Genomic DNA, 26,723 nt, shown 5'->3' with positions numbered 1-26,723 from the left:
AATAAAACGTATGTGTCTTCACGCGTTTCCATCAGTTCATCTTGAGTGAACATCACGTGGCGAGTGTAGGATACGTCCTTTCTCATCAGAGTCCTTAAAGAGGGTGCTGAAGAATGCTCCTGCTGAAGACTCCCAAAGGGGGTAGGTGAGGTGATCTGCACTGTTGTTTGGTGCAATGGCACAAAGAGCACTCCATGAAGGCTGAAAGAAACCCCTTTCATCCACCGGGGTGAACGCCAACGTAACAGGCACTAAGCCTGTGGTGCAATAAGTATTCCCACACCTGCTAGGAGCCTTTCACCGGGGGAAACTCTTGAGTGAAACAGAGTCCAACCACTATTTATCGAACTGGTTCCGGAGTCCAGGCTGTGTGTCAAGCGAGCCCGACTATATCTGGACGGAACAGCTGAAACTCGCACATCAGCTCAGACTTCTGTCAGGTCTGCTGTCTCAGCACCCTGAGCTGTGTGTGTGTGTGTGTGTGTGTGTGTGTTTGAGAGCAGTGCATGTTTGTGCATTGGAGTTGATAGCATCTGAATCCCATCTTCTTCGTTCATTCAATCCCCAAAACGTGTAAAAACGGTTTTAAATACGTGCTTGTCTTTCCTTCTCCAAAACATGTTTACACTTTTTGTTTTTTATGCAAGGGCATACAGAAGGCTTTGATGCAGCTTGACATGAAAAGGTGGCTTAAAGCAATGGTAGTTTAAAAAAAACGGCCAGCAGGTGGCAGCACAGTATAAGAGATCAGCCAGGGCCATGTTGCAACAAGTTCTTTTTGTCAGTGTTTTTACCAGGAATGTGAATATTGATGAAACTTAGCTATTTTTTTTATGCTAATTGCTGCAGAATGCAAACAGATACAACGTACTAGAGACTAATCTTTCTTTTGGTAGATTCCATGTTTTTATAGCAATAGGACACAATATTCTGTGTGCCTTGCAAATTCAGTCAAAATCCAGTAAAACAGCCGTGAATGGAGGGGGTTAGTTGCTTCATTGAAAATGGCTGGGAGTGAATGAGTTAACTACTGCTGTCCCTTTTTAAGATGCTCTGGGGTGCCAACTCGTTGCCAGATTATCTACACTCTACGTCAATTTTGTAGATAGCCTTCAGAAACACTGAAATACATGTTTGGATATTTTCTTCATCTGCTATATTCTTTGTCCTCAGATGTCCCTTGACATCGCTTCCAACCTGATTGTCGCCTGCTTTTTGCCAACACTAACCTGTGAACCTCGACACCGAGACTCACCCAACAGATTCCATTTGGCCGCCATCTACCATCTACTTGTTATGTGTGATAAAATAAATATAAAAAATCTCAACCATGCATTACCTCTTGTTTTGGTATTTGGGTCCTCCTCCTTCCACTTTCCAGCTCACATTGTTCCTGACTCACTTGGCCCCTCCCTCAGGTGTTGGGTATGGGAAGAGCAACTTTATCACAGCAGGTATGTTAGCAGGAGGGGTAAGTACAACAGTCCTAATCTTCTTACTTTGGCTGTGTTAATTTAAGATTGCCATTTTATAATCTTGTCTGTGCAGTACTTTGTTAAATTTGTGTGTTTGTGGGTTTTTTTTAAAACATGCTGAAGAAATAAATTCACTTGACTTTATTTGTTCAGAGGCATTGAAACTGAATCCAAATTGTACTTCTACTTTGAGGTCTTCCTCCCTCTGTGCTGCATTTGTATAATTCTGCCTACTACCAGAACATTGGCATTATGGTCTTATTATAAAAACAGTTGTCAACACTATGGCTTGTGATTATTAAATATTCAGACTCAGAATTGCACAAATTAAGCACGTCTTACATGCTTTGCATGAAACAATTCTTCAACCAAGTGCATTGACTGTGACTAGGAAAGACAATAGTTCCATAGCACTTTTCAACCCAAATATGCATGGCAATATAGAAAATTGTACAATAAAATATCTGTGATAAGTCAAGCACAACCTTCCTCACATTAACTTTAATTTAGGCTATGTAAAAAAAATTCCGTCAATTTTGCCCTCCTTACGCTTAAACCTTTAGTAAAATTGAAAATGGTCAAGCAAAGCCATACAAAAAAGTGAGCACACACGAACAATAAGTATTTATTGTCACAATTCACAAGTGTTACACAAAAATAATAGGAGACTTTTACACAATTTATACAGGTCTATAACACAATGTATATGTAAAAGACTAACTAAATACCAATAGTTAAATATGTACTCACATTGCACATAATAATTAAGAATTCACATTAAACACATGAAACAATTAACAGTGTGAAAATAACACCAATTGACATAAAAATCACATTATTTACAACAAATATTGATTTGAGAGCTCAAGCAAAAAGACTGGTGTGTGTGTTCTCCTCTGTCTGTCAGAGACATTATACAATTCATCATGTAAAAGCTCCCACATTACAAAGTATTATTACTAGGTCTTAATACTTCCAAATGATTACAAAGAAAGTCAAGTAGCAAACCATGAAGAACATCAAATGGACAGTATTGAGGTTTTCCCTTTGAAAGCAGGCTGGTGAAATTAGCAGTTATGAAGTGCACTTTACGCCTTATCTGAGTAACTGGCTGCCATTACGTTTTCCTCCCAAATCTGCTTCATTTATACACAGAATCTTTCTATAACCTTTAAAAAAAATTGTTTTTACTGGGGTTATGGACATCACTACACATAGCTGAACTTTACAAAGTAAGATTGATGAGGTGATGAGGATGAGCAGCTTTTCTCCTGCTGCTGTCTGACAACAAACGGTCGATGGGGCACATGGAGGTGTCCTCCTTCAACGCTTACAACCAGTTAATGGCTCCATCTATAATACGTTAGGGATGTTCCATACCACTTTTTTTTTGACGGATACCAATACTTAAATATTCAGTACTCACCGATACTGATACCAAGTGCCAATACATTAGTACTTAAGGTACATAAAATTTCCCCCAAATACCCAATGACAACAATCCTTAAAATTTAATAAAATTAATGACAATTGTATTTTGCATAGCGCACACAATAAAATAAAATAAAAAAGATAAATAAGATGAAACAAATAATCCAATGGCCATAAAAAGGTCCCAATCAAAATATGTGCTTGTACAACTTCTTTTTAAAGAGATACTTGACTCATTGAGCCATTTTTAGTAGTAAAAATGTTAATATTTTGTGTATAATTAATGTGATAACTTCATTATTTTTCATATACAATTAATACCTTTAAAAACTATTTTTCCACTTCTCGGCTGAAGATGACATCACCTGTGCTGAGGAAGTAGGTAACAACCAATACAGGAAAAATTATGAAGTTATCAAATAAATTCTGGACAAAATATTAACCTGTCACTGCTAAAAATGGCTCAAAGGGTCAAGTATCCCTTTAAGGAATACAGTGAAGTGCAAAAAATTTAATTCAATATAAAGGGGCTTCAAGTAATTTAGTAATATCTACCATGTTAAGAATTCCTCAACCTGTTTAGTGTGTGATGTTTAATTATATCTTGTTTTGAAATGTATGCTTTTAATTTGGAAGGCTGCTCTGTATTTCCGTTTCCTGTTTCACATTTTCCGTTCATCATTCATCTCATAGCAGTGCAGTAGTCAATGACGACATATTATATAACATACAAAGATCTGTCTGCACTTCAGAGCTATGTAAAGTGTTGAGTACAACTGAAGACTTATGTGCTCTCTTACCAGAGCCCCTTTGGCGGTCAATACATGCAAAATAACCATTTCAGCCTATAAGAGGATCCTGTGTGACGTATTGTTTATGTTTCGCACGTTGCATCACGGGAAAAACCGTGTGGCAAGAAACGTGTTTTACATGGGAGTTTGATGGTTTTGCACATTTGGAGGACGATAAAGAGAAGCAGATGGTTCATTCTTGTTGTGCCATCAACTGTACGGCCCGTCGAGGGCCTGCTAAAAAGTTTTTTTTAAATTGCATTCCCACCGAAAGGGGCCGCGAAAAATGAAAGAAATGTCTGCGAGCCGGGAGGGTATAACTTGACGATCAAAGCCTGGATTCCGACTGATGCGGACGGGTTTGTGAGGCTCACTTTATTGCCGATAAGTACTTGTGACTATATATTTGTTATCTGGAGAGGATTTAAAGAAATAATAAATCGAGTTTGTGCAATATATAATCCGCTGAGTTATATTGTTTTGCGGTCTTCAGGTGTTCCAAACCGTGACCGACAACCACCCTGACTTGTTCCTTGTCTTGAAATGGGCTATCCTGGATCGGTAAATGAGAAGGCTATAGAAAAAGCCGTCCATGGTTACGAACGGAGGATCAAAAGGCAACGAGTATCAGAATTGTGTTATGGATTCCTATAAATGAGACAAAATATATTTTTGTGCCTAGTTTTTCACTTGAATGTCCACATATTTATCTTATACGAATAAATATTACATTCTGCAGCTGTGTTTTGATACCTGCCGACCTCACTTGTGTACGCAGTAGCTATAGTTGTTAAGTCCTATCCTGACAGATGCATATTTAGTTGTTAACTAGAGACCAGATGCCATTGAAATTGTCACATCACACGACAAGTGTCACTGTACTTAAGTCACTGCATTTCAAAAAATAAATAAAGAATAAGCTGTGTTGCTTGTTGACATAATTCCCTCATGGAACTAATGATTGTTAAGTGTGTTGGGGGGATGGTTTTGGAGTGACGTACTTCCACAAACTTAACTGTAATGCAATAGACCCTCCTTCCCTTTGGCACCACAAAGAACACTTCAATAAAGAATAATTACCCAGCTTTGCACAGGATAGGAAAAATATCAACAAAGGATCCTCCTATAGCTTCTGACCAAAAAAATGACCACAAGAGCAGGCGCCGATCCCAGTATTGATATCCATCACAAGTACCAATACCATGAAATGTGACCTGGTATCGGCCCAATACCGCACTCCCCCATCCCTAATACATGTCATGGTAATTACCAGAGGAGATTGATAATTCCTGCTTTACATTTTCTTGGACGCTTGACCTGATGCAGACATAAACATTAAAATCCCACCGTCATAAAAAGTTCAGATTTTAGAGCTCTATATCCACTTTGCAAAGACTTCATCATTGTGAAGAGACTGTAAGACATTTATTGATTAAATTAATATAAATTAGACTCTTGCCCCTCATTTAGCACTGCTGACCCCAAAATACTATACAGTGGATATAAGATGTTAACACATCTCTCTGTTCGAATACCAGGTTTTTGTGATATAAAAAATTAAACCAAGATAAAACATTTCAACTCAACTCAACTTTATTGATAGAGCATTTTAATAACAACCATAGCTGCATAGAAAAAGTGCTGTAGATAAGCAAAAATCATGCAGACACCAAAACAAAGACAGTAAAAAGAACTAGAGCTGCGAGCAGCTATGAAGGGGCCTCACAGCCCGAGCTACTTTGAGGTACTTGCACATTGGGGTACTGGCACATTGGAATTTGGATTTTTAGAAAATGTCACAATAAACCTTTACATATGGATTTTATTTGTATTTATTTTGCCAGGCCTGATGTAGATACATAAATTTTACGAGTTTTCAGACCACACAAATCAGAAAACTTTTTTCTTGGAAAACAGCGCGTAGCCAGAGCAACGGCGTTTGGCGAAATAAAAAGTTATGCTTTTACGTTCCACTGGAAACATATTTAGATGAAACAACCACAGATTCAAGTCGATTGGATAAAATCTGTGGGATGAGTTTTTTAAAATGTGATTTCCATGACAGGGCAAAAATGGGCAAACTTCATACGTTAATCCAAAAAGGGGGACTTCCTGTTGGGTTTAACATATTACTGAAATAGACTTTTTTGAAGGTCATGAGCAGTTCAACTCATTTGCTCCCCAAAACGTATACAAATTTTCTATTTTAAATATTGCCATGGTCCCAAAAACGTATTTATAAGTTTTTTGTTTGTTTTGTTTTTATACTAGAGCATACAGAAGGCTTTTATGCAGCCTCTGACCTGAAGAGGACGCTAAAACAACGCAAATAAAGCAGAGTATAAGAGATCAACCAGGGCCTTGTTGCAAAAAAGTTATTTTCCCCAGTGTTTAAGCAGATTTGTGAATAATGATGAAACTTTGCTATATTCTAATGCTAATTGCTGCAACACTGAAACAGATACAAATATACTTTTTTTCCTGATGAAAGAAGAGACTCTAATCTTTCTTTTGGTAGGTTCCATGTTTTTATAGCAATGGAACAGCAGATTCTGTGAAAATCAGTCAAAATCCAGTAAAACAGCCGGGAGCGAAGGGGGTTGCTTCGGTGAAAATGGCTGGGAGTGAATGAGTTAATATGCCTTCAACTTTTTGTAGATCTGGTGGTATTGTATTACAAGAGGAAATCAAAGGCCACAATACAGTAATATCAAGAAATAAATGAGGGCCACCAGACCCAAAAACAAATAGCTGACAGCAAGCATAAAGAAAGCCTGAGCTTCTAGGACCCCCAGGCAATGCCACGACGCATCGAGGCAGTGATTAAGGCAAAGGGAATCCAACCAACTATTGAAGATTGACATATTGTTTTGAAAATCTCATCCATCTTTTTTTCATACAAAACACTAGGAAATATGCATGGCAATTTCTTCACATTATTAAAAATTTTTTTACATCCTGTTTTAGTAGGGGTTGTGAGCTGGAAGCCCAAATAATGTAAAAAATAAACAAATAAATACTTCAAATCACTTAAGTTGTGGGCCCTGAATCTATTATCTATGAAAGTTTGACTTTTTGAACGGAATTACAGGATTTATTCAACTTTTTGAGGATATTCAAATTTTTAGATGAGCACCTGTATTTCATAATGTTATGCATTATGAATTATTATAATTTTGCTGGAAGGAAAATGGCACTTTCTTTGACTTTTGAGATGTATTTGAACTCGCAAGACACTTGATTCACCTTGAAAGTGAAAGTGATTATTTTTATTACATTGGGTAATACTCAGCAAGAAATAATCAGTGTGATACTGAAAATAAATGTTTTTGTGCCTTACAGTAATTTTTGATTATTACTATACAGTACACCCAGCCCCGAACTATAGAAAAACAGTTTTAAAAAAAGAAAGAAAAAAGGCCAACATTTTTCACCACCACGCATGCACTGTGGACAGATGACTTCAACAACAACAACAACAACAACAAAAACATTCTGGACATTTTACATTTTTTATTGAGAAACCCTGGTCTAGGACAAGTGGGCAAAGTATGACTGTATATGTGCAAAAACTAGACAAAATCTACATTCAAAAAAATTATAGCTCACTTCCTGATAATTTTAACATATGGCTCCAAGTGACTTTCTTGTAGGCTCCTTCTTAAATCTCCAAATTTTCATAGATCTTGCTGAAACGTACAACCGGGAGTTATTTGTTTCACGGCTCCCGCGGGTCTGCGTCGGTCATGAGTGTTCGAGTGGAGTTCCAGGGGGTGAGGCCCGGTATAAGATCATGAACGTTTGCATCCCTAGTACAGACCAAGTTTGAAGTAAACTAGTCAGTCAGATGAATCCTCTAGGACAGTGGTCCCCAACCACCGGGCCACTTTGGACCGGGCCGCGGTGGGCCAGACAGTTGAAAGAATAAAAAACGTACTATACTTCCAGTTAATTGATTAGCTGAGGCTTAAAAATATTTTATTTTGAAAAGTGACCGGATTGTGTGTTTACGACGGACTCTCATTTCAAGATGCTAATTATCTCAGCCGCGTGGCGCTGATGCTAATTGACAAGTTAGCAAAATGAGTAAAAAAACAGACATATTTGGAAAATGTCTTTGCAACAGAGAAAAGGCCCAGTGATGAAACAACACGAGAGCCTATGACCAAGAAGAAAAATAAAGATGCATGGACTTAAAGCTACAGGTAATTGATGGCCCGTTCTGCAGCGAGCGGCTCTTAATTTTAGCGTTATGGTGAGTGAGTTACTCATGGACTTTAGATTTGTTCTGTGGTGCCTTGTTATGTTGGCGGCACCAAATTTATCATGCGATCCTTAAATCTATCCATCTCTTAAATGCGCCAACTTCATTCATCATTCATTAATTTATAAGCATTACCATAGTGACCTCACCATATTTAAGCGTTGTTGTTACACTTGTTATGGTGTTTGTGCTGCTAGTACAGGTACATAAAAATACATAGTGGATTTGCGTTTGTTGTTGTAGCTTTATATTAATCAACCGCCAAACAGCCAAGCATCTCCTCCTCCCTCAACCCACTGGGTTGCCGGTCCGCGAAAGTTGTGGACTTGTATGAACCGGTCCGTGGTGGAAAAAATATTGGGGACCACTGCTCTAGGACAAGGGGCCAAGTATGACACTCGTGAATGTGCAAAAATGGGCCAAAATTGGACATGACAAATAATTCATAGCTCACTTCATTTACATTTTAGCATATGGTCAAACGTGCTGGGATTGTTTTTAGTTTTTCCACTCTAGGGGGTGCTACAGAGCCATGTTGTTATGACAACTTTTTAATATCAAATTTTTCGCCAGGCCCGAAGATTGTGCAAAGTTTGGTGAATTTTCTCATGTTTAGGTCCCCAAAAATGACATTCATTTTGGAGAATAATAATTTATACAGATACAATAGCAGGGTTCTTAAAGGAATCACTAAGTAACTAACTTTTTTAGACCATTATGAATTTTTTTTTTAACCAAAAATCTGGAGATGTTTTTTCTTCGAAGTACCTGGCCGGTTAGGGTTAGGCCTAACCCTAACACCGGGGGTGGTGTTTATCTGTGGGGGTAGCCAACGGCCATGTAGTTTGTATTGTTAATGAGGTGTTTAAAAAGTAAAACTGTAGGTGGTTTGTGACAGGAGGGTTAACATTTTACTTACATTAGCCGGGAAGATAGCGTCACCATACATCCCCACTTTCTCATCATTTCTCCACGATTCATGTAGGTCACATATTTTGGTTTCTGAACGGCGTATTTCTCCAAAAGGTGCATAACTTTCAGATCTGTCGATGTTTATCAATGCGGAACGTTTCAAATGAGCTTCCAGCCAAGTTAGCTTTGGGCACCGGCAACTTTAAGTTTCAACACCTGTCCTCTCTCAGACGACATGAAGATTAAATTAACACTTCCTGCGGCACCTACAAAATAAAAGTACATACATATTCCAGCTGTCAGGACAGCTTTATTGTGATGAGGTGTGACAACAAAAGTGCATGCAGCTGCCCACATATGACAAGACCAGGTTTCTTGGCAGAGGTTGCACCACAACATGTTTAATATGTTGGGGAAATACACCAGAATACAGAGTGCAGTTGATAAAGGCCAAAACCGATTGACCAATACTCGGGAGGACTTCCTTAGAAAAATGAGGAGGAACAGAATCATAAACTGGATGGCGTAATCTGGCAAACCAAATACCTTAAAAACATCAGGGAAACTGCTTCAAAAGAATTTAATTTTTTATTTATTTTTTTACCTCTAACCTGTACAAATCAATTGAACCTCCCATATAAATGTTTCTGAAATGGGCAGAAAAATAATTAAGTGAGATAATGTTCTTGCACAAGTGTGCACACCGTCTAGAACTCTGGATTTGTTTTGTGTTCAGAATTTACCAGTCACATTTAAACTCATGTTTAATGGGAGTCAGCACACACCTGCCACCATTTAAAGAGCCTCTGATTAACTCCAAATAAGGTTCAGCTGTTGCAGTCGGCTTTTCCTGACATTCTTTTTGCTTTCTGGAAGAAGCCTGAAGGTTTTTTTTGTGAACACCGACTGGTTTTTGGAAGTATTAATAATTGCCTCCACCTTGGCTAAGGCACTAGTTCTAAAATTATGTTCCAGCATAATGCCCTGACCACCAATCTTCACTGTAAGAATGGTATTCTTTCGGTGACGAGGAGTGTTGTGATTTCGTCAAACATACCTTTTGAAATTACGTCCCAAAAGTTCAACCTTAGTTTCACCAGACCATAACATGTATGTTTTTGCGAATTCTTGCTGGGCTTAGATGTTTTTTTTTCTCTTAAGATAAGGCTTTCATCTTGCCAATCTACACTATAGCCTAGTCATACAGTATGAGGAAGACTAGAAATTGTTGTCACATGCACCGAACAGCCAGTACTTGTCAGACATTCGTGCAGCTCCTTAAATGTTGCTGGCCGCATTCCCTGATATTTGTGTTCTTGTCTTCTCATTACCTTTTGAGGAACGTCCAGTACTTGGTAATGTCCTAGTTGTGCCGTATTTTCTCCACTTGATGACTGTGTTTACTGTATTCCATGGTTGGAAATGATTTTGTACCCTTCTCCTGACCGATTGAAAATACAGGTAAAGCAATTTGAGAAAAGATTCTCATTTGCAATGCTAACCTGGCAACAGACAGCCAAATAAATGCTAAATTCCTTAAAACAATGAATTTAAACCCATCTATCTAGTCTTTGAACAACTTTTCCCAATAACATAAATGTGATTGGTTAATTCTGAACGCAGCCACATGCTAGTTATAAGATTTCATTTTTATTTGTTATGTGCTGTAGGCTACAGATTATAGATCACAAGATGGCGCAAGATGTGATAAGCCACCTCTGTGATGAGCTCTCCCGTATTGCCTTTTGTTTTTGACAATCTCGCGCACTTTTAGCAACCCTGCACCGTTTACTTACAAGAGAGAAGACTTGCTAATTATTAGGGGGGTCTACTCCCCAGCAAATACATACAGTTGGGGCCCATATGGGCACCACTTGGGCTAGTTGGGCTTTGGCTGGGCATTGGCTTTAGAGTAAGCTTCGTTGTTGGCTCCACTTGGGCAGTAGATGGGCAATAAGAATGGGCAATAAGTGGCCTCAGGCTGGGCTCCACTCCAAAATATTCAAAATTGATATTTTGCATAATAACAGCATGGGTAATGGAGCTTACTCCCTGGCCTATATTTCTTTACAATTAGACGAGATTTTTATTTTGGGAAAAACAAAACAAAAATGCGCGCACAAAAAAAACCTTTACAGTATTTCTAATAAATATATATTATTTGGACCATTAAAGGGCTATTTCGTACAAATTTGATAGCACCAGATTAATATTCAAAACTAGAAAAAAGCACTGCACAGCATTCCGAAAAGATATGGGAAAACTCCTCCTCCTTTCAGCCAATTAAAGGAAGTCTATCGCCTAACAACATTTTGCCACCTCAACAAGGACTTCAGGATCCAGGCTCAAGTGGAAAATAAATTTTTCTGTTTGACAGTGAGGGAACACTGACCATTTGTTGTTTTTTGGCGTTCAACAATAAAAAGGTCATTGATTGTATTACTGGTTTCCTTGTTATTAACGCTTGCGTGGCGGCCGTGGCTCAGGGTGTAGAGATGGTCGTTCAGTAACCAGACGGTCGGCTGTTCGATCCCTGCTCTCCCCAAGTCGTGTCGTTGTGTCCTTGGGCAAGGCACTTCACACACATTGCCTCCAGTGCTACTCACACTGGTGTATGGAGGGTGCGAATGTTTGGTGGTGGTCGGAAGGGCCATAGGTGCACACTGGCAGCCACACTTCCCAGGGCAGCCGTAGCTACTTAAGTAGCTTACCGCCACTAAAGTGTGAATGTGTGAGTGCATGAATAATTTATCCATTCAATTGTAAAGAGTCTTTGAGTGTCTAGAAAAGCGCTATATAAATTAGATGCATTATTATTATTAACAAAATAACTGTGATGCATGAGTGTGAAAGGAGCCCTCATGGGTACAATCAGGAACACCATAATCAGCCCAGCTAGAGTGGGCCCCAGGGAGAAAGATGGGTTGCCCATGTGGGTTTTAGCTCGGGCCCATAGAAAGTCCACCTTGAGCCCATCTTGGCTTGCCCGCATGGGCTGCCATGAACTCAGCCAATCCCATGCCCATGTGGATTTTAGCTAGGGCCCATATGGGGCTCAACTTGAGCCCATCTGCATAGCAAAAATGGGTTAAAAGTAAGTGAAATTTTGGGAGCATATTTTAACTCCTGAGGTGTAATTTTAATATTTTCGGAGTTAAATGATGTCAAAAGTAGGTGTTATTTATTTTACAGAGTGGTAGATGAGATTTGTAATTAAGCTCCTTTGTACCGGCAATTCTCCAGTTTTTGAGACAAGTTGGCGCCATTTCCCTTCGTTTGTCACAAGAAACACTGACATTGAACAAAAGAATTTGGGCACAGGAAGTCATTTTCACTCACAGAAGAGGCTTTCCAGCAAAAACTGGACTGTTAAAAATTGAGCAGTGATGGGCCCATGTCACGTTAAATTGATTTATAAAGCCTACTCAATGATGTGGCTGTATAGCTCAGTGGTTAGGGTGTCTGACTTTGGTGGTACCCTGGTTTGAAACCCTGTCATGGCAATGATTTTTTAGGAGTCAACTTTTAAGAGTGTTTATTTACTTCTGGAAAGTGTGGAGCTATATAAAATCTGAAAAAGTGTTACAAACAACTTGGTGGGAGTCAATTCAGCACTGGGCTTTTTGCTGTGTGGGCTTGCCAACAGGGGGCCACCATGAAATCCCTGGCCAAAATAAACTGGGACTCAACAGGTCAGCCCAGATGGGACCCATTTACCAACCCATATCCAACCCACATTGGCCCCATATGGGTGTGTTGGCAGGGTCTAGGCCGTTTTTCACAGACTTTCACAAATTCACTTAGCTTTTCGGACATATTGGCCGGTGGAGTAGCAGCACTGTACGGGGCATGGAGGCGACGCCAGAGGGGGAGGGGGAAGTGAGTTGGCGTGCTAAAGCTCAAGCTTCGACACCATGGTTTTGGAACTCTGTTCCTATTGATTCAACTCACAAACCCACATTTCATGCTCAGAAAATGGACATGCTCCTCTTTCTCAAAAAGTCCCACAAAGACTTAGCACATTCTGCTTATCGCTGCTTCATTGGAACTATGCACAGTTAATGCATCTACGCTACTACACCTCCACGTGCGGACTGCGTCACAGACCAATTGGGAAAATCAAAGGGCGGTGGAATATGTGTCTATATCAATGAGAATTGGTATACTGATGGCACGGAACTCAAGACATACTGCACCTTGGATTTGGAGTCACAATCTATTAAATGTAAGTAATTTTACTCAACACACAAGTTTTCTTCATTCTTTCCAGGGTTTACATCCCACCACAAGCTAACCTGGGTGACCAACTAAACAAAATGGAATAATGCACACAGATCTACTAATAGACTTAGTACTTACTACTACTTAGAGACCCAGAGCTAAACTTAATCATCAACTTCGTAGACATGAGCAGCACATTCATTGTCCCACCAGGGAAGGCAACATTTTGCATTACTGCTACACAACACTGAAAGACTTTCTGTTGGCTGCAGCACTTGGTTTGCCTGATCACTGTTTAATTCACTTGATTCCACAAGCACAAACTCAAATGTACCTGCAGTGAGAACAGATTGATTGATTGAACTTCCCTGACTGCAGTTTCTTTGAAACTTCACCTGACAGCTTGGACTTCACTGACTGCAGTGTCTTTGCAACTTCACCTGACAGCTTGGACGAATACTGCAAATGGACACTGTAGCATCCTACATGAGTTTTTGTGAGGATGTGTCCCGACAAAAAGTTCTGGTCCTTCAACAACAAGCTGTGGTTCACTGCCCAGTTCAGACACCTCAGGAAGGCTAAGGACGACACCTTTCGAAACAGGCACAGAGCACTGTAAAATGGACAAATGTTTGACCTGTTTGTGGACTTCAACTATGCATTCAACACCATCATACCGGAACTCCTCTCCTCTCAGCTTGTTCAGCTCAGTGTGTCTGCTGCCATGTGCCAGTGGATCTAAAGCTTCCTGCTAGGTTGTAAACAGCAGGGGAGGCTGAGGAAGCAACATCAGAACACACCATCAGCACCAGGGCCCCTAAGGATGTGTCCTCTCTCCGCTGCTCTTCTCCCACTACACAGACGACTGCACCTCAACACAGCCAGCTGTCAAGCTCCTTAAGTTTGCAGACGACACTTCAGTCATTGGCCTAATCAAAGACGCAGAGGAGTCTGCATAGCGACACAGAGTGAAGTAGCTTGCACTCTGGTGCAGTCAACTCAACTTGGAGCTGAACACACTCAAGACTGTAGAAATGACCGTAGACCTCAGGAAACATCCTTCGCCACTGTTGCCCCTCACATTGTCCAAATGCCCTGTGTGAACTGTCAAGAACCTCAAGTTCCTTTGAATTACAGTCACTCAGGACCTAGATTGGGAGCTCAACATCAACTCCATCCTGAAAAAGGCCCCAGAAAAGGATGTGCTTCCTACGGCTGCCAATGAAACACGGTCTGCCACAGGAGCTGTTGAAAGTTTGATAAATCAATCCTGTGTTCCTCCAGTCTGGTTGTTTGGTGCCACAAAATCTGAATAAAGAGACAGAACTGCTGAAAAAAATTATTGGTATGCCCTTAGACACTCATGGGGTTTTGCACGCTGCAAGAACGAAAATGGCAGACACAATTTTCTCTGACACTCCACATCTTGGCCACCACCACTTCCAGCTCATTCCCTCAGGTAGGCGCCATCAAACTATGCACACAAAAACCACAAGTCATTTCAATAGCTACCTCCCTCTTGAAAGAAAAACTTGGGTACGCCAGCCAAGGAGTTGCTATGGAACATCGCACATTCCCACAGTCATTTCACTCTTTATACATCTGAATGCGAGAGTGGAAATGTCCGTGCGCCACATTTTTCTGCGTACGCACCCTTTGCCCCAAGTCATTTTAAACTGTGCAACGATTCTCCACCTCATCTGCACAACTGTCATTGCATTGTCACTACTGTAATTATTGCACTACTGGTACTTATTTTCACTCCAGTATTGCTTCCTGACTCTTCCACATCACTTGCACAGCTGTCATTGCTTAGTACTACAGTACCAATGGCAAACTTAAATTAGTAAAGTCTCTCTGTAATTATGTGTCATGTCTTAAATATTGTTCTTGTTTTATTGTTGCATGTTCTACAATACTTGAGTGAATCATACTGTACTAACAGAGACAATTCCTTGAATTCCTTGTGTTTTTTTTCTAAATGAGCCAATAAAGATGATTCGAACAATGGTGCAAATTTTTTTAACTGATCTTGGTCTAATTTTTTATTTGACAAATACCTGGCATTTGAACAGGGGTGTGTATACTTTTTATATCCACTGTAGGTACAGCATCCACCCAGAGTTGTATTGATGATAAAATACAACAGTCATAGTCTTGTCTATGAGACTTGTGCCCTTGTGGCTAAGTGCTACGATTGTTCTACAATTAATTATTTGCCTTGTTTGACCTATTGTTGTTCCATAAATATATGTATAATTTCCCAATACACATTATGCCACACAGTCAGTATGCTGTGCCGGTTTTGCATTTGACAAATTGAAAATACATTAAAAAAAAATCTATTAAACTATTATTGCTAGGCCTAATGCTTAGGAGAGATTGCTGCTTTGGGTCCATCAGCAGATAAAGGCCAGCAATTTTTGAGAGTAAAACAACAAATTTCCTAAGCATGGTTGTGTAAAACTGATTTGGAACCACATCCGTGGCGTAAAATGTTATATAATAGTTTAGATGTGCTAAGATCAAAAGCTGAACTCCTCTGGTAATACCGATGCTTTTTGTCACTTTTCTTAGCAGACTTCGTTTGCATTAATCTTTGAGACGGTCTATATTTCAGGGACAGACAAAGAGACATTGACAGAAGTAGTGTCCATTTGGCAACGGGACCCCTTTTTCATTGATGAGGTATATTCACAGATACATACTGCAGATTGTTGGGTCCAAACGTATGGACTGTAGGTTTTTATGTGCGCTTGATGCTTTGCACCCTGACATTCAATGTGCTGCACATCAGTTGTAAGATGGCGTTCCAGCCATGTTTCCAAATGAGACACAACATGAATGATTAATGTGAATCAAACCAGTACAGTTCCTCCATTGAAAAGGAAGAGTGAGAGGAGATTGCAGGGTTACTCGGAGAATGGTGGAAACATGCCAAGGTCAGCAAAGTCTTCAATGTTGTAGTTGGCTGTTCCCTGAGTGGGATCTCCAGCCATGGGTAACATGTCCTGCAGACACACAAGTGAGGGGTTAGAGGTTAAGGGCTGAACAATCAATCAACTTAAAATGGACATTGAAATGTTGTAGACTGTAATTTTCAAATATCAAAGGCTGCAATTTGGAAAACAAAACAAAAAACAACTCAAACTCTGCTTCATTTTGGCCGGTCGGTGGGCTGCACTCTAAAAACGGCCTAGACCCTGCCAGTAAATTGAGTCAAAAAGGGACAGATCCAACTTTTTGGGTTATTTATTTAACCCAAAAAGTTGTTGTTTTAAGGGTTATTCAGCCAACCAGTTGGGTGAAATGAATACCGGGGTTGGTCTTTTTGACCTATTTGGGTTATTTTTGACCGAAATGTTTTTATATAGTGTATATTTGTATATTTTATTTATGTATTTACACAATGTCCAAATAAGTACAGTGCTTTAGATGTGCAGTCCGCATGTTTACATATCATTGTTTTATGAAAAGTTTAAGTGATAAAACCACAGATTTGCTTGTAATATTGTTGTGATCTGATTTATGTTTACGCCACACTTTTTGGTAGAACTTTGTCAAGTTGCCATAGTGAACATTCATACTTGCCAACTTTGGGTCGTGAAATATCGGATCCATGGCCGGGGAGTGGGGATTGCAAGACGAGACGACGAACATGCATTCGTTGACGAAGGGTTTGGGGCTTGTGGGGGAATGACCGAAATCAGCGATTACTATTAGTCGTTCGTCAGTGTGGGAAGGTGACATGCGCCATTATGCGCACTTGTGTGTCCAGTCCAGCTTGGGATTGATTTTTCTGGGATGGCTGCTGACCAGACCGATGATCCAGAGATGCGCAATCTCAAAACAGCGGGTACAGCTCTAAGGCTTGAGGAGGTGGTGACGCAAGAAGGCGGTCCCAAACTTACTCTGCGATCTATCTTGAGGTCGCTTATTACATTTTTCACAAGTGCTGCTCTCGTGCATCCATTGCTTGCCAAAGCTTAAACAACAGGCGTTCACTCGGTTTTCAGCTATGGAACAGCTCCAAATATTCAGTCATGAGCACCAATTAAATTACTTTTATTGTATTGTAAAACGCATGCGCCTTCAATGTAGCCCGTTTGATGAGTGGGGACGATCAGTATAACTTCTGGATCCTACGGATCCATAGGCTTCGCAAGTCAACTTCACATTTGAAGCATGAAATATATTCCAAATGGATCTGTGTGGAATTTACATGTCTCAGGAAAACAACACAGTCCGGGACTTGTAGGCATCCTCACAATGCAATGGGTCACAAATTTTCCCGGTGTACGTAAGAAATTGACTTAAGCACAAACGGGAGAATATGGCCCTAAATGCAATCACATCTTGGGAGTCGGAAAAGAAAGAAACTAATAGAAATAACTAATCAAATCACAACTGAACGCTAGCTAAAACTGAACCCCACAAATTTACCAATCCCTCTCTTTTTCCAGATTAGGAAAGCCATGCATAAAAAAAAAAAAAAGGAAAGCCATTAATTTTGTGATGCATGCTCCTGTTTGTTTCTCAATCTTACTCGATTAGCTAGAACAATTTGATGATGATGCAGTCATTTCCGTACCACTTTTTGTCGTTTTTTGGCTGATCCGTTTATTTGTCAAAATCAATCGCAATATGAACTTGATATGAACAATATGGCCACCTCAGAAATTGCCACGGTTTACTGGCCTCACCCGAAGGCGCCTACGGCGCTTCTATTTCTTTCTTATTCTGTGGTGAACGTTGCTGAACATTGCAAATTTCGTCAGTTTGACAGGGTTCGGAAAATGTTGCATTTGTATTACGTTTGTGTTCGTACGCTAGTTGTTTTTTTCGCCACTGTGGCAAGGACATTTTGAGCATGTTCATAATTTCCTTGCGAATCCATTGTTGTGCTTGGAGCAGCACACGCATTGAAGTCATATTTCAAATATGAACAACAAATTGCTAGCTTGGAGACATATGCTCAATGTGCCATGCACCATGGGCAGCACACGGACAGTCAAGCTGGTGATATTCCTCCAAAATGCAACAAGATGTTGCGGCGTGGGCATAAGGCTATGAACATTAAAATATCAATGGCATCTGACTCCCTGAAAAAAGGTTTAAGATCATTAAGTGCCAAAATGATGACATACCATGTACGCTGTTATAGTGGACATTTTTGTGCAGCACATCATCGCTGTGACGTTTGGACTTATTTCCTGGTCTATTGTGCTATAAAAACGCCTACGGCATCGTCAAGTGCAGGGAGTCCTCGAGTTACGGCCAAGTTCCGTTCCTACACTGGCGATGTGACCCGAATTTCGACTTAAGTCGGATTTCCCCGTTAAAGTTGATTATTACATCAAAATACTTTGTACAGTAATTTTAAAAAACATATTTGCGCGACCCGGAAGAGCCAGAACCAATATTTCGTGTTTATGTACGGACATTCATTGTTGACGGACAGCAGAGCAGAGCTAATTAACTTAAACACGGAAATGTGACACACCACGCAAGACAACCTGCTCGATGGACCTCCGTTGCTTGAGGTAACAACAACACAACTTTAAATAACTGTAAAATTGTGTGATTACTGTAGGAAATTAACGAAAAAGAAGGTGATACGGACGAGGCACGGGAGCCGTAAAGTCGAAACGACGTAGGTCGTGTACAACGTTACTCAAGGACTCCCTGTATTGCCATAATTTAGATAGCACTCCTACCCATCTCAGATTCAGAATATTTATTGTCATTGTCACAAGGGAACAACAAAACTTCGTTTGGAGCATCCATACAGCAGAGTTGGTAGAGTGCAAAATCTCACAAAAATAAATACCCATAAAATAACCCAGTGTAAACATTCGACACAGTATAGGACATAGTACAACAAAGACTAAGCGCAACTTAAGGTCTTGTCAATAATAAAGTGCAGAGCAGAAATATTCAGATACCTGAGATGACATCGTGCCTCAGTGCAAAACCGGATCATTTAATCAATTATTATGGTCGTCAAACGTTGAGTAAGAAGGATAAATGGAAAAAGGGAGTAGTGGTGACATTCTGCAACAATGCAAACCGGTTTAAAGTTATTGTTGTTGTTGGATGTTATTATTGTCCATAAAGGGGAGGCATAGAGGAGCAGAGTTCATTAACCTCACAGCCTGTGGATACAGACTGTTGGCCAGTCTTGATGTTCTGGCCCGTATGGACCTGCACCTTTTCCCTGAGAGCAGCAGGTGGAAAAGGTTTCATATTCTTCCTTTGAGAATGAAAGAAAGAAAAAAAACGACACTTGCGGATGTGACTGCACTACGACACAGCCAACCCGTTGTGTGCATAGATATCTATAATAGCTTACGGCGCAGAATCCAACGTCCGCACGGGGCGGACATCTTGTTACCGGCAGGCAGTCTGGTCTGTTGTATTAATTGTGGGCAAAGGTGAGTGATCTTAACAAACATAAACTGTTATCTCGCTTCGAACTTGGCGGATTTACACACGGTTTACTTTCTCAGAAACTTTAATAAAGTAATAGTAATTCTGGATGGATATTTATTAACTATATGGATTATTATTTCACAAGTATGTAGTATAATTATGCTCATAAACTTAACTGTTCGATAATCACTTGATTTTTGGTCAAACGCTGTTTTGAGTTATTTAAAAGAACATGTACGATAAAAACACATAGTAATAAATGAGCGAAGTGAGCGTGACAAGATGGCCGCCATGTGCGGACATTCGATTCAATTGGCCAGCAGCGCGGACGAGACATCGAGTCTTTAAAAATATCTATGGTCATGTGCACAACCGGTCCATTACGATGGTATACGAATAAGTAAGTACATTTTATTTATATAGCACCTTTCAGACAAAAAGGGCACTAGTGCTTCACAGGTAAAATTGATCGTAACAAAAACAATAAAATAAAATAATAAAAACAATCAAATACAAAATACACAAAGTAAAAGAAAATAAAGGTCGAAAAGAGACAGTCCATAATCAGCCGAAATCAAAAAGCTTGCTAAAACAAATATGTCTTAAGTTGGCTCTTAAAAGCATCAACAGAATCACAAAAAAAAGTATTGACAGCAGGAGGTCATTCCAAAGCTTCGGAGCAACAGCCTGGAATGAACGATTACCACGGGTTTTAAATTGAGTATGTGGGACCATAAGCAGGTTTTGATCTAACGACCTCAACCTCCGAGAGGGCATGTAAGAGCACAACAAGTCTCTGATATATGAGGGTGCTTGACCATGCAACGCTCTAGAAGTCAGTACAATAATTTTAAAATGTATCGAAAATAAACTGGGAGCCAATGAAGAGCTTTAAGAATGGGAGTATTTTGAGCAAATCTATTGGCACCAGTCAGTAATCTCGCTGCAGAATTTTTGACCTGTTGCAAACGGGACAACTCTTTTTTTGTTAAGACAAGAAAATAAACCATTACACTAATCTAAACGAGATGGATAAAATTGTTCGGAGTTTAGAAATGTTTCTCAAATGGTAAAAACAATTTCTTGTCAATTGTTCGGAGCGATGCTCTAAAGACATTTTCTTGTCCAAGAAAACACAAAGATTTCTAAGGCTTTCTTTAACAAACAAACTCAAATCAACCCAAGTGCTGCTATATCCCTGGAATGGCATCATCAGGGGCAATCACTAGCAGTTCAGTTTTCTCTGCATTTAACTGCAGGGCATTTGAACCAAGCCATTGTTTGATACGATCAAAGCATGTCATCAGAGAGTTCAGTTTCCATATTTCAGAGGGCTTGAAAGAACAGCAAAGCTGAATATCATCAAAAAAAAGGTAATAAGAAACAATCAGAAAACTCCAATGTTAACTTTCCTAAGGGAATAATTTTACGTAAAAACAAAACAGGGCCAGAAACTGAGCCTTGGCGTACTCCGCACAACAGATCAGCAGTGAGACAGGAACTGGTTGGCGGAGATACTGAGGCTTCTACCTGATAAGTAGGAAGAAAACCATGCCAGCACTGGACCGGACATTCAAATCTCGAAGTCTAGCCTACAAAATGTCATGTCAAACAGTGTCAAAAGCCCAAGAAAGGTTTGACAGGACAAGAACAGTGTATTTCCCATTGCAGACATCATAATATCACTAGACATTTTAAGCAGTGCAGTTTCAGTAGAATGGAGCTTACGGAAACCGGACTTGAACGTGTCAAAAATATTATGTTCCTGTAAAAAGGAAGTCAGTTGGTCAGAGGACCACCTTCTCTAGAACTTTAGACAAGAATGGAAGTTTTGATATGGGTCTTAAGTTTTTGGGATCTGTTAATAAAAGCTGTGACTGATTGTCACCAAAATTTATGGATACATTTGCTAATGATAGTTTGAAAATATTAGAATGAAACAGTATTTTATTTTTATTATTAATACTCTAAAATTATTCTCAAAACTTTCTTCTCCAATAGGGCTGCAACAGGTATAGAATAAGCTCTAATTTTGGGGAGGATCTTTCGATACAACTAAATATTTACATGTTCTAGACCAGACAGGTCCCCAACTGGCGGACCGTAGTCCAGCTCCGGACCCCGAGATACTTTCATCTCGATCTCCAAGAATATGTACTGGGGGAAAAATATATTCAGTTTTACCAATAGACGATTTTTGAATAGACGCGCGTGAGGGCAGCTATGCCTGAGCCGGGGTCCAAACTTTAGTTTTTTTGGGGGGTACTTGCTTTCTCATGACAAATGTGATGAAGTATGGAGTTGTCAAAAGTAAAAAAAATAGACACTGAAAAGTGAATGGACTGAGGTGCATGCTTTAATTTTACTGGCATCGAGGGCTACGAGACCCGTGTACCTGCCTACGAGGGATCACTATGCATGGAGTGGAGTTTGGGCGCAACACAAAAATCCTTTTGCTGACTCCAGAATGGTGGAGGAATGTTTGGAAGCAATGGCAGACACACTATTTGAAGAGAAAGGAGAGCAACTTAAAGGTGCCGAACGCAAGATACCGAGTTTTTGCAGATTTGCGACCCCTCTGGCGAAAAGCAGAATGGAAGCCAGCAAGAGTGCTGAGACGTTAGTTAGTGGTAGTTTAATTGCGCATTGCTTATCATAAATAAGTTATTATCGCATTTTCGTGACGAGGTCTTACCTTTTTAGCTAGAAGAAAGAAAGCTGTGGATCTCGTTTCATCCTCTTAGGGTTTTCCACATACTCCAATATTAACGCTGCTCCAATATTGATTCATTTCCTCCTCCGACGCTTGTGCGACTTTAGTTTTGCCCTTTTTGTCACACTAGATTTTTCCCTCAGTCAGAGTCACCTCCGTAGACAACTCCCGTTGCATGCCCGGCCCAATGATCAAACAAAAGGAGCCACCGGGAGATGGAGGGTCACACTGCAGTATTGGTTTGTTATTATTTTGACACACTTTTATATCCACTGTGGCACACACTTGTCTTTTACCACGGACTCGTCCACACACTCCCAAACACTTCCGCTGTCCCAGCACTTCCATGGAGCGAGAGTGAAAGCGTACGCGCCTGACAGGGAGAAACCTTAAAGTTTCGGTCCCGAAACCCTGATCATTATTTCACTCTACAGGAAAATAGGGGCAACAGCCATTGTGCCACAGTAGTGCCTCCTGTCCATTATACAATTGTTAAAACATGTGTGGGAGAAAAATATGGTTATTTTAACACTCCAATTTGTGTCAATATTGCGACATGCACCCTACCCTTAAGGACCTCTTGCCAATGTAGTTTACTTATTTAAGGCATTTTACTTACTTCAACCTCATAAATCTTGTCCAACAAATGAAAGGGGTGTTGCTTGACTGAAGATTTGGTGGTTGTGTGAATTCATGACCTCATGGTGGGCCTTATATGCAGCTATACAACTCATTAGCATGATGAATTGGACGAGGGAAACCTGCTGGCTGTCTTAATGTGGCGGAAAAACAACCCCAAAATCTTTTTTCATACTTTTTTATAGGATAAAATATATAACTTTTGGCTATGCTCCATCCAAGTAAGGTTTCTTTACGGTGCCTTACGCACACTTTGGGAGTTTACGGATACACTCTCTGGTTATCTACATATACACCCCAAAAATATTTTCTCATTGGATCAGCACGATTCACGTAGGTCACCTATTTTCGCTGAAAGGTGAGTGATTTTCATGCCTTATATATCTGTTTCGTCTTGTTATCAGCAAGAAATAATCGTGTGTTATCACCTGAAACACTTCAGTCTGGCTAGGGTTGGGGTGTGTATGCTGCTCCCCAGCCTGCTGGGAGTGATGCTGATTCTGCCACTGGGACCAGACTTCACTGGGTCGACCCTGGAACTGAGCTCCGCTCTGGCTGCTTTCTCCTGACACATCTGTAATAAAACAGTTTTACATGCACACATGCTGTCACATACAGTGGTGCCTTTAGAAGCAAGAGTAATTCATTCTTTGACCACACTTGTAACTCAAATCATATCTAAAGTAATCTGTCCCTAATTAAAATGAATAGAAATGGCATTAATCTGTTCCAGCCAAAAGGTAAATCAGGAATGAGCGTGAAATCAGCCCACCAATCAGGAGCAGGCGTTTCGCACTTTGCATATACAACTAAGGACTATAACTTTGATTGAAATTAAAAATAATTACTTTCTCCTTCAATTGTGCTGTTCATTCTGGCGGCCGTGGCTCAGAAGGTAGAGCCGGTCGTCCAGTAACCGGAAGGTTGGCTGTTCGATCCCTGCTCTTCTCGTCTCCATTGCCACTCACACTGGTGTCTGAAAGGTGCGAATGTTTGGTGGTGGTCGGAGGCGCACACTGGTATCCACGCTTCCGTTAGCCTATCCCCAGGGCAGCTGTGGCTACTTAACTCATTCACTCCCAGCCTTTCACTGAAGCAACCTCCTACGCTCCCGGCTGTTTTACTGGATTTTGACTGATTTTGCAAGGTCCACAGAATATTCTGTTCTATTGCTATAAAAACATGGAACCTACCTCTTCTTTCATCAGGGAAAAAAAGTTCATTTGTATGTGTTACAATTTTGCAGCAATTAGCATTAGAACATAGCTAAGTTTCATCATTATTCACAAACCTGTTGAACACACTGGCAAAAAGAGCTTGTTTCAACATGGCCCTGGCTGATCTCTTATACTCTGCTGTCACCAGCTGACCATTTTTTGTAATAACTACCATTGCTTTAAGCGACCTCTTCATGTCAGAAGCTGTATCAAAGCCTTCTGTATGTAGCATTAAAAACATATAAATACGTTTTTGGGAGTGAAGGACAAGGTATTACAAAGTGTATTTATACGTTTTTGGGTTTGAATGAGTTAAGTAGCTTACCGCCACCACAGTGTGAATGTGTGAGTGCATGAATAATGTACTCACTGTAAAGCGTCTTGGAGTGTCCAGAAAATGCATTATTTTGTTCATTCTGGTGTGGGAGTCTTGGTCAAGTGGGGGCAGTTTAAGATAGTCAATGACATTCATTGTTTTTCTTTTTAAAGAAAATAAGGTTCTGTGGTTACCTGCTTTACTAGATTTAGCGTCCACTGCCGCATTCCTCAGAAGTGTCATCTGACATCTGTCCTTTTATCAGCTGATGCTCCTGGGCGTAGCCGGCGCAGTCATATGGCACTCCACGCCGACTACGTCCTCTGTCGCCTGGTGGTCTATGGAGAAGAGGATCCCAAGTGTGTGATAGTAAAATTTTTCCTTTATCGCTGTTGAGAGTGTCTGGGCCCAGTTTCCTGATCTCTGTGGCCTCTTTTATCCATCGTTTGTATTTATGTTCTTCTGATCTGATGATGACTGCGTTGTCCCAGTCCATGATATGGTTTTGTTGTTTGTAGTTTTGTATCTAGAAATTACTTTTTGTATATTTGCTTTAAGTGATTGATGATGTGGTCTTGCTCCTCTTGTTCCATGGGATGTAGGCATTGGGGCGCCCAGGAACATCAGCTGATAAAAGGACGCGTCACAGCTTCTGAAGGAGGCGGCAGTGTATGCCAAAACTAGTAAAAAAAAGGTTAACACAAAACCTTATTGTCTTTAAAAATAAAAACAATTACTGTATTAACTAGAGGACAATGAACGTTTTTACCCATAAGACAGAAATACGGATAAACTTTAATGGAAGCTTGGCTTTCTCAGCTTCTCAGTGCGGCCTGAAAATTACCCATTTGACAAATAGCAGCCACCTTGGTGGAATTTCAAACACCTCAATAAACCTCCATAGCAAATACATTCACAAAAATAAAATTTATGGCTACATGTCCTATTCTTACCGTAAATTATCAAAGTGATCAATTTAGTTTAAATGTCCACTATGAAAGCACAACAGTACAGAACAGTACTGTATTTTAAATATGGAAATGACATGAGCAGTTGCATATACTGCCTCCTCGCTCTCCCTAATGTGCTGATGTAATTTGCGTTCCTTGTGGTTATAAACTACAGTGCTACCTCAGAGTTTGAACACATTTTAAAATTTTCTATATGTTTCAACTTAAAGTATGGGTTCATCATGTCCAAATTTGAATAGCTTAGCTTTATCATTTTCCTGCCATTTCCTGCTATGCTGTATTGAGACTGGACGGAGGAAAAAAACACATTAAAAGAAGCAGCTGTCAGCCATAGTAAACAGTGTTCATCTGGTAGCTACAAACAAGATGTTGATGAACAGATTACAGAGGATTCCTGAGAGACAAGGATACACTGTTCATTACAAATGGTTAATTAAAGTATGCAGCAGATCAAGTAAATGGCATGGCTCTAACCAGCTTCATTAATCTTACAAACAGTCTATAAGGACAGTAAGGAGCACAAGTGGCACTGCAGAGATAATCCATTTGGCTAATGTTTGTGTTCATTAAAAGGCCATCAAGTAGCTGTTACAAGCTGAACAAGCTTCATTGCATTCACCATGTGGAAAACAAACAGCAGGAGGCGTGAGCAGCTGCTTGACGAGCAGCTCCGACTGAATGCAAACTGATGCTGTCAGTGTGCTCCTATTCCATTTTCAGCCAGAGTGATCATGTGGCTTGGAAATTGGCAATATTGGCTGAATGAAACTATATGCTGGGTTGTAATGCAAATTTAGGAAAACTTTTGTAGACTCATTTTACAGCAGCAGGAAGTGTTTGTTGGATCATTTCAATTTGTATATTTTTCACTGGGACCCAATGGCTCACTTTTGAAAGTGTTATTTTAAACATTGGCAAAAAGTGGTCAACTTTAACAATCATAAGCTGTAAAAGTTTAGCTCATCTTGCCACTGTACAGTTAGTAACAATAGGCTTTAAATCTGGTATGTGTAAATACTGTAGATGCATGCGTTACAGGATTTCAGAAGGACTGTGCAAAAAACAAAACACAGGGTAAATTTTTTATGTTCCAACTTTTTATATGGAAATGCAAATCTGACTGAACAGAACTGGTTCATGGATAGTTGTCTATAAACTCATAGTGTGCGCTAATTCTGCCATAGTGGATATATAAAATTTAGTCTATAAACAAAACGGTGAGATAACCATCCATCATGACGCGGGTGGGAGGTAACATGTTTTCATGGTGATGGAAAATACATTAATGAACTGTGCAATGAAGGTGACTAACTATTTAACTAATTTAAGTGACTGTTTTGT

General features: G+C 40.0%; 1 protein-coding gene across 3 annotated transcripts in view; it reads right to left on the bottom strand.

The window, feature by feature from the left end:
* Positions 1-2,076: 2,076 nt before the first annotated feature.
* Positions 2,077-26,723, bottom strand: part of arnt2 (aryl-hydrocarbon receptor nuclear translocator 2) — a 132,448-nt gene continuing 107,801 nt past the window's right edge. For all 3 annotated transcript variants that reach the window (XM_086071335.1, XM_086071336.1, XM_086071337.1), the window contains 2 exons: positions 23,307-23,452; positions 2,077-16,105 (listed from right to left, as the gene is read on the bottom strand). In XM_086071335.1, the coding sequence (XP_085927461.1) occupies positions 16,007-16,105; positions 23,307-23,452 (245 nt within the window). In that variant the 3' untranslated portion in view covers positions 2,077-16,006. The remainder of the gene's footprint in view (positions 16,106-23,306; positions 23,453-26,723) is intronic.

Source organism: Leptonotus elevatus, chromosome 3 (assembly GCF_054856555.1).
Source record: "Leptonotus elevatus isolate MCC_2025b chromosome 3, RoL_Lele_1.0, whole genome shotgun sequence".
NCBI classification, from domain to species: Eukaryota; Metazoa; Chordata; class Actinopteri; order Syngnathiformes; family Syngnathidae; genus Leptonotus; species Leptonotus elevatus.
The sequence above is the reverse complement of the archived record's forward strand: the minus strand, read 5'-3'. Positions and strand labels throughout refer to the sequence as shown.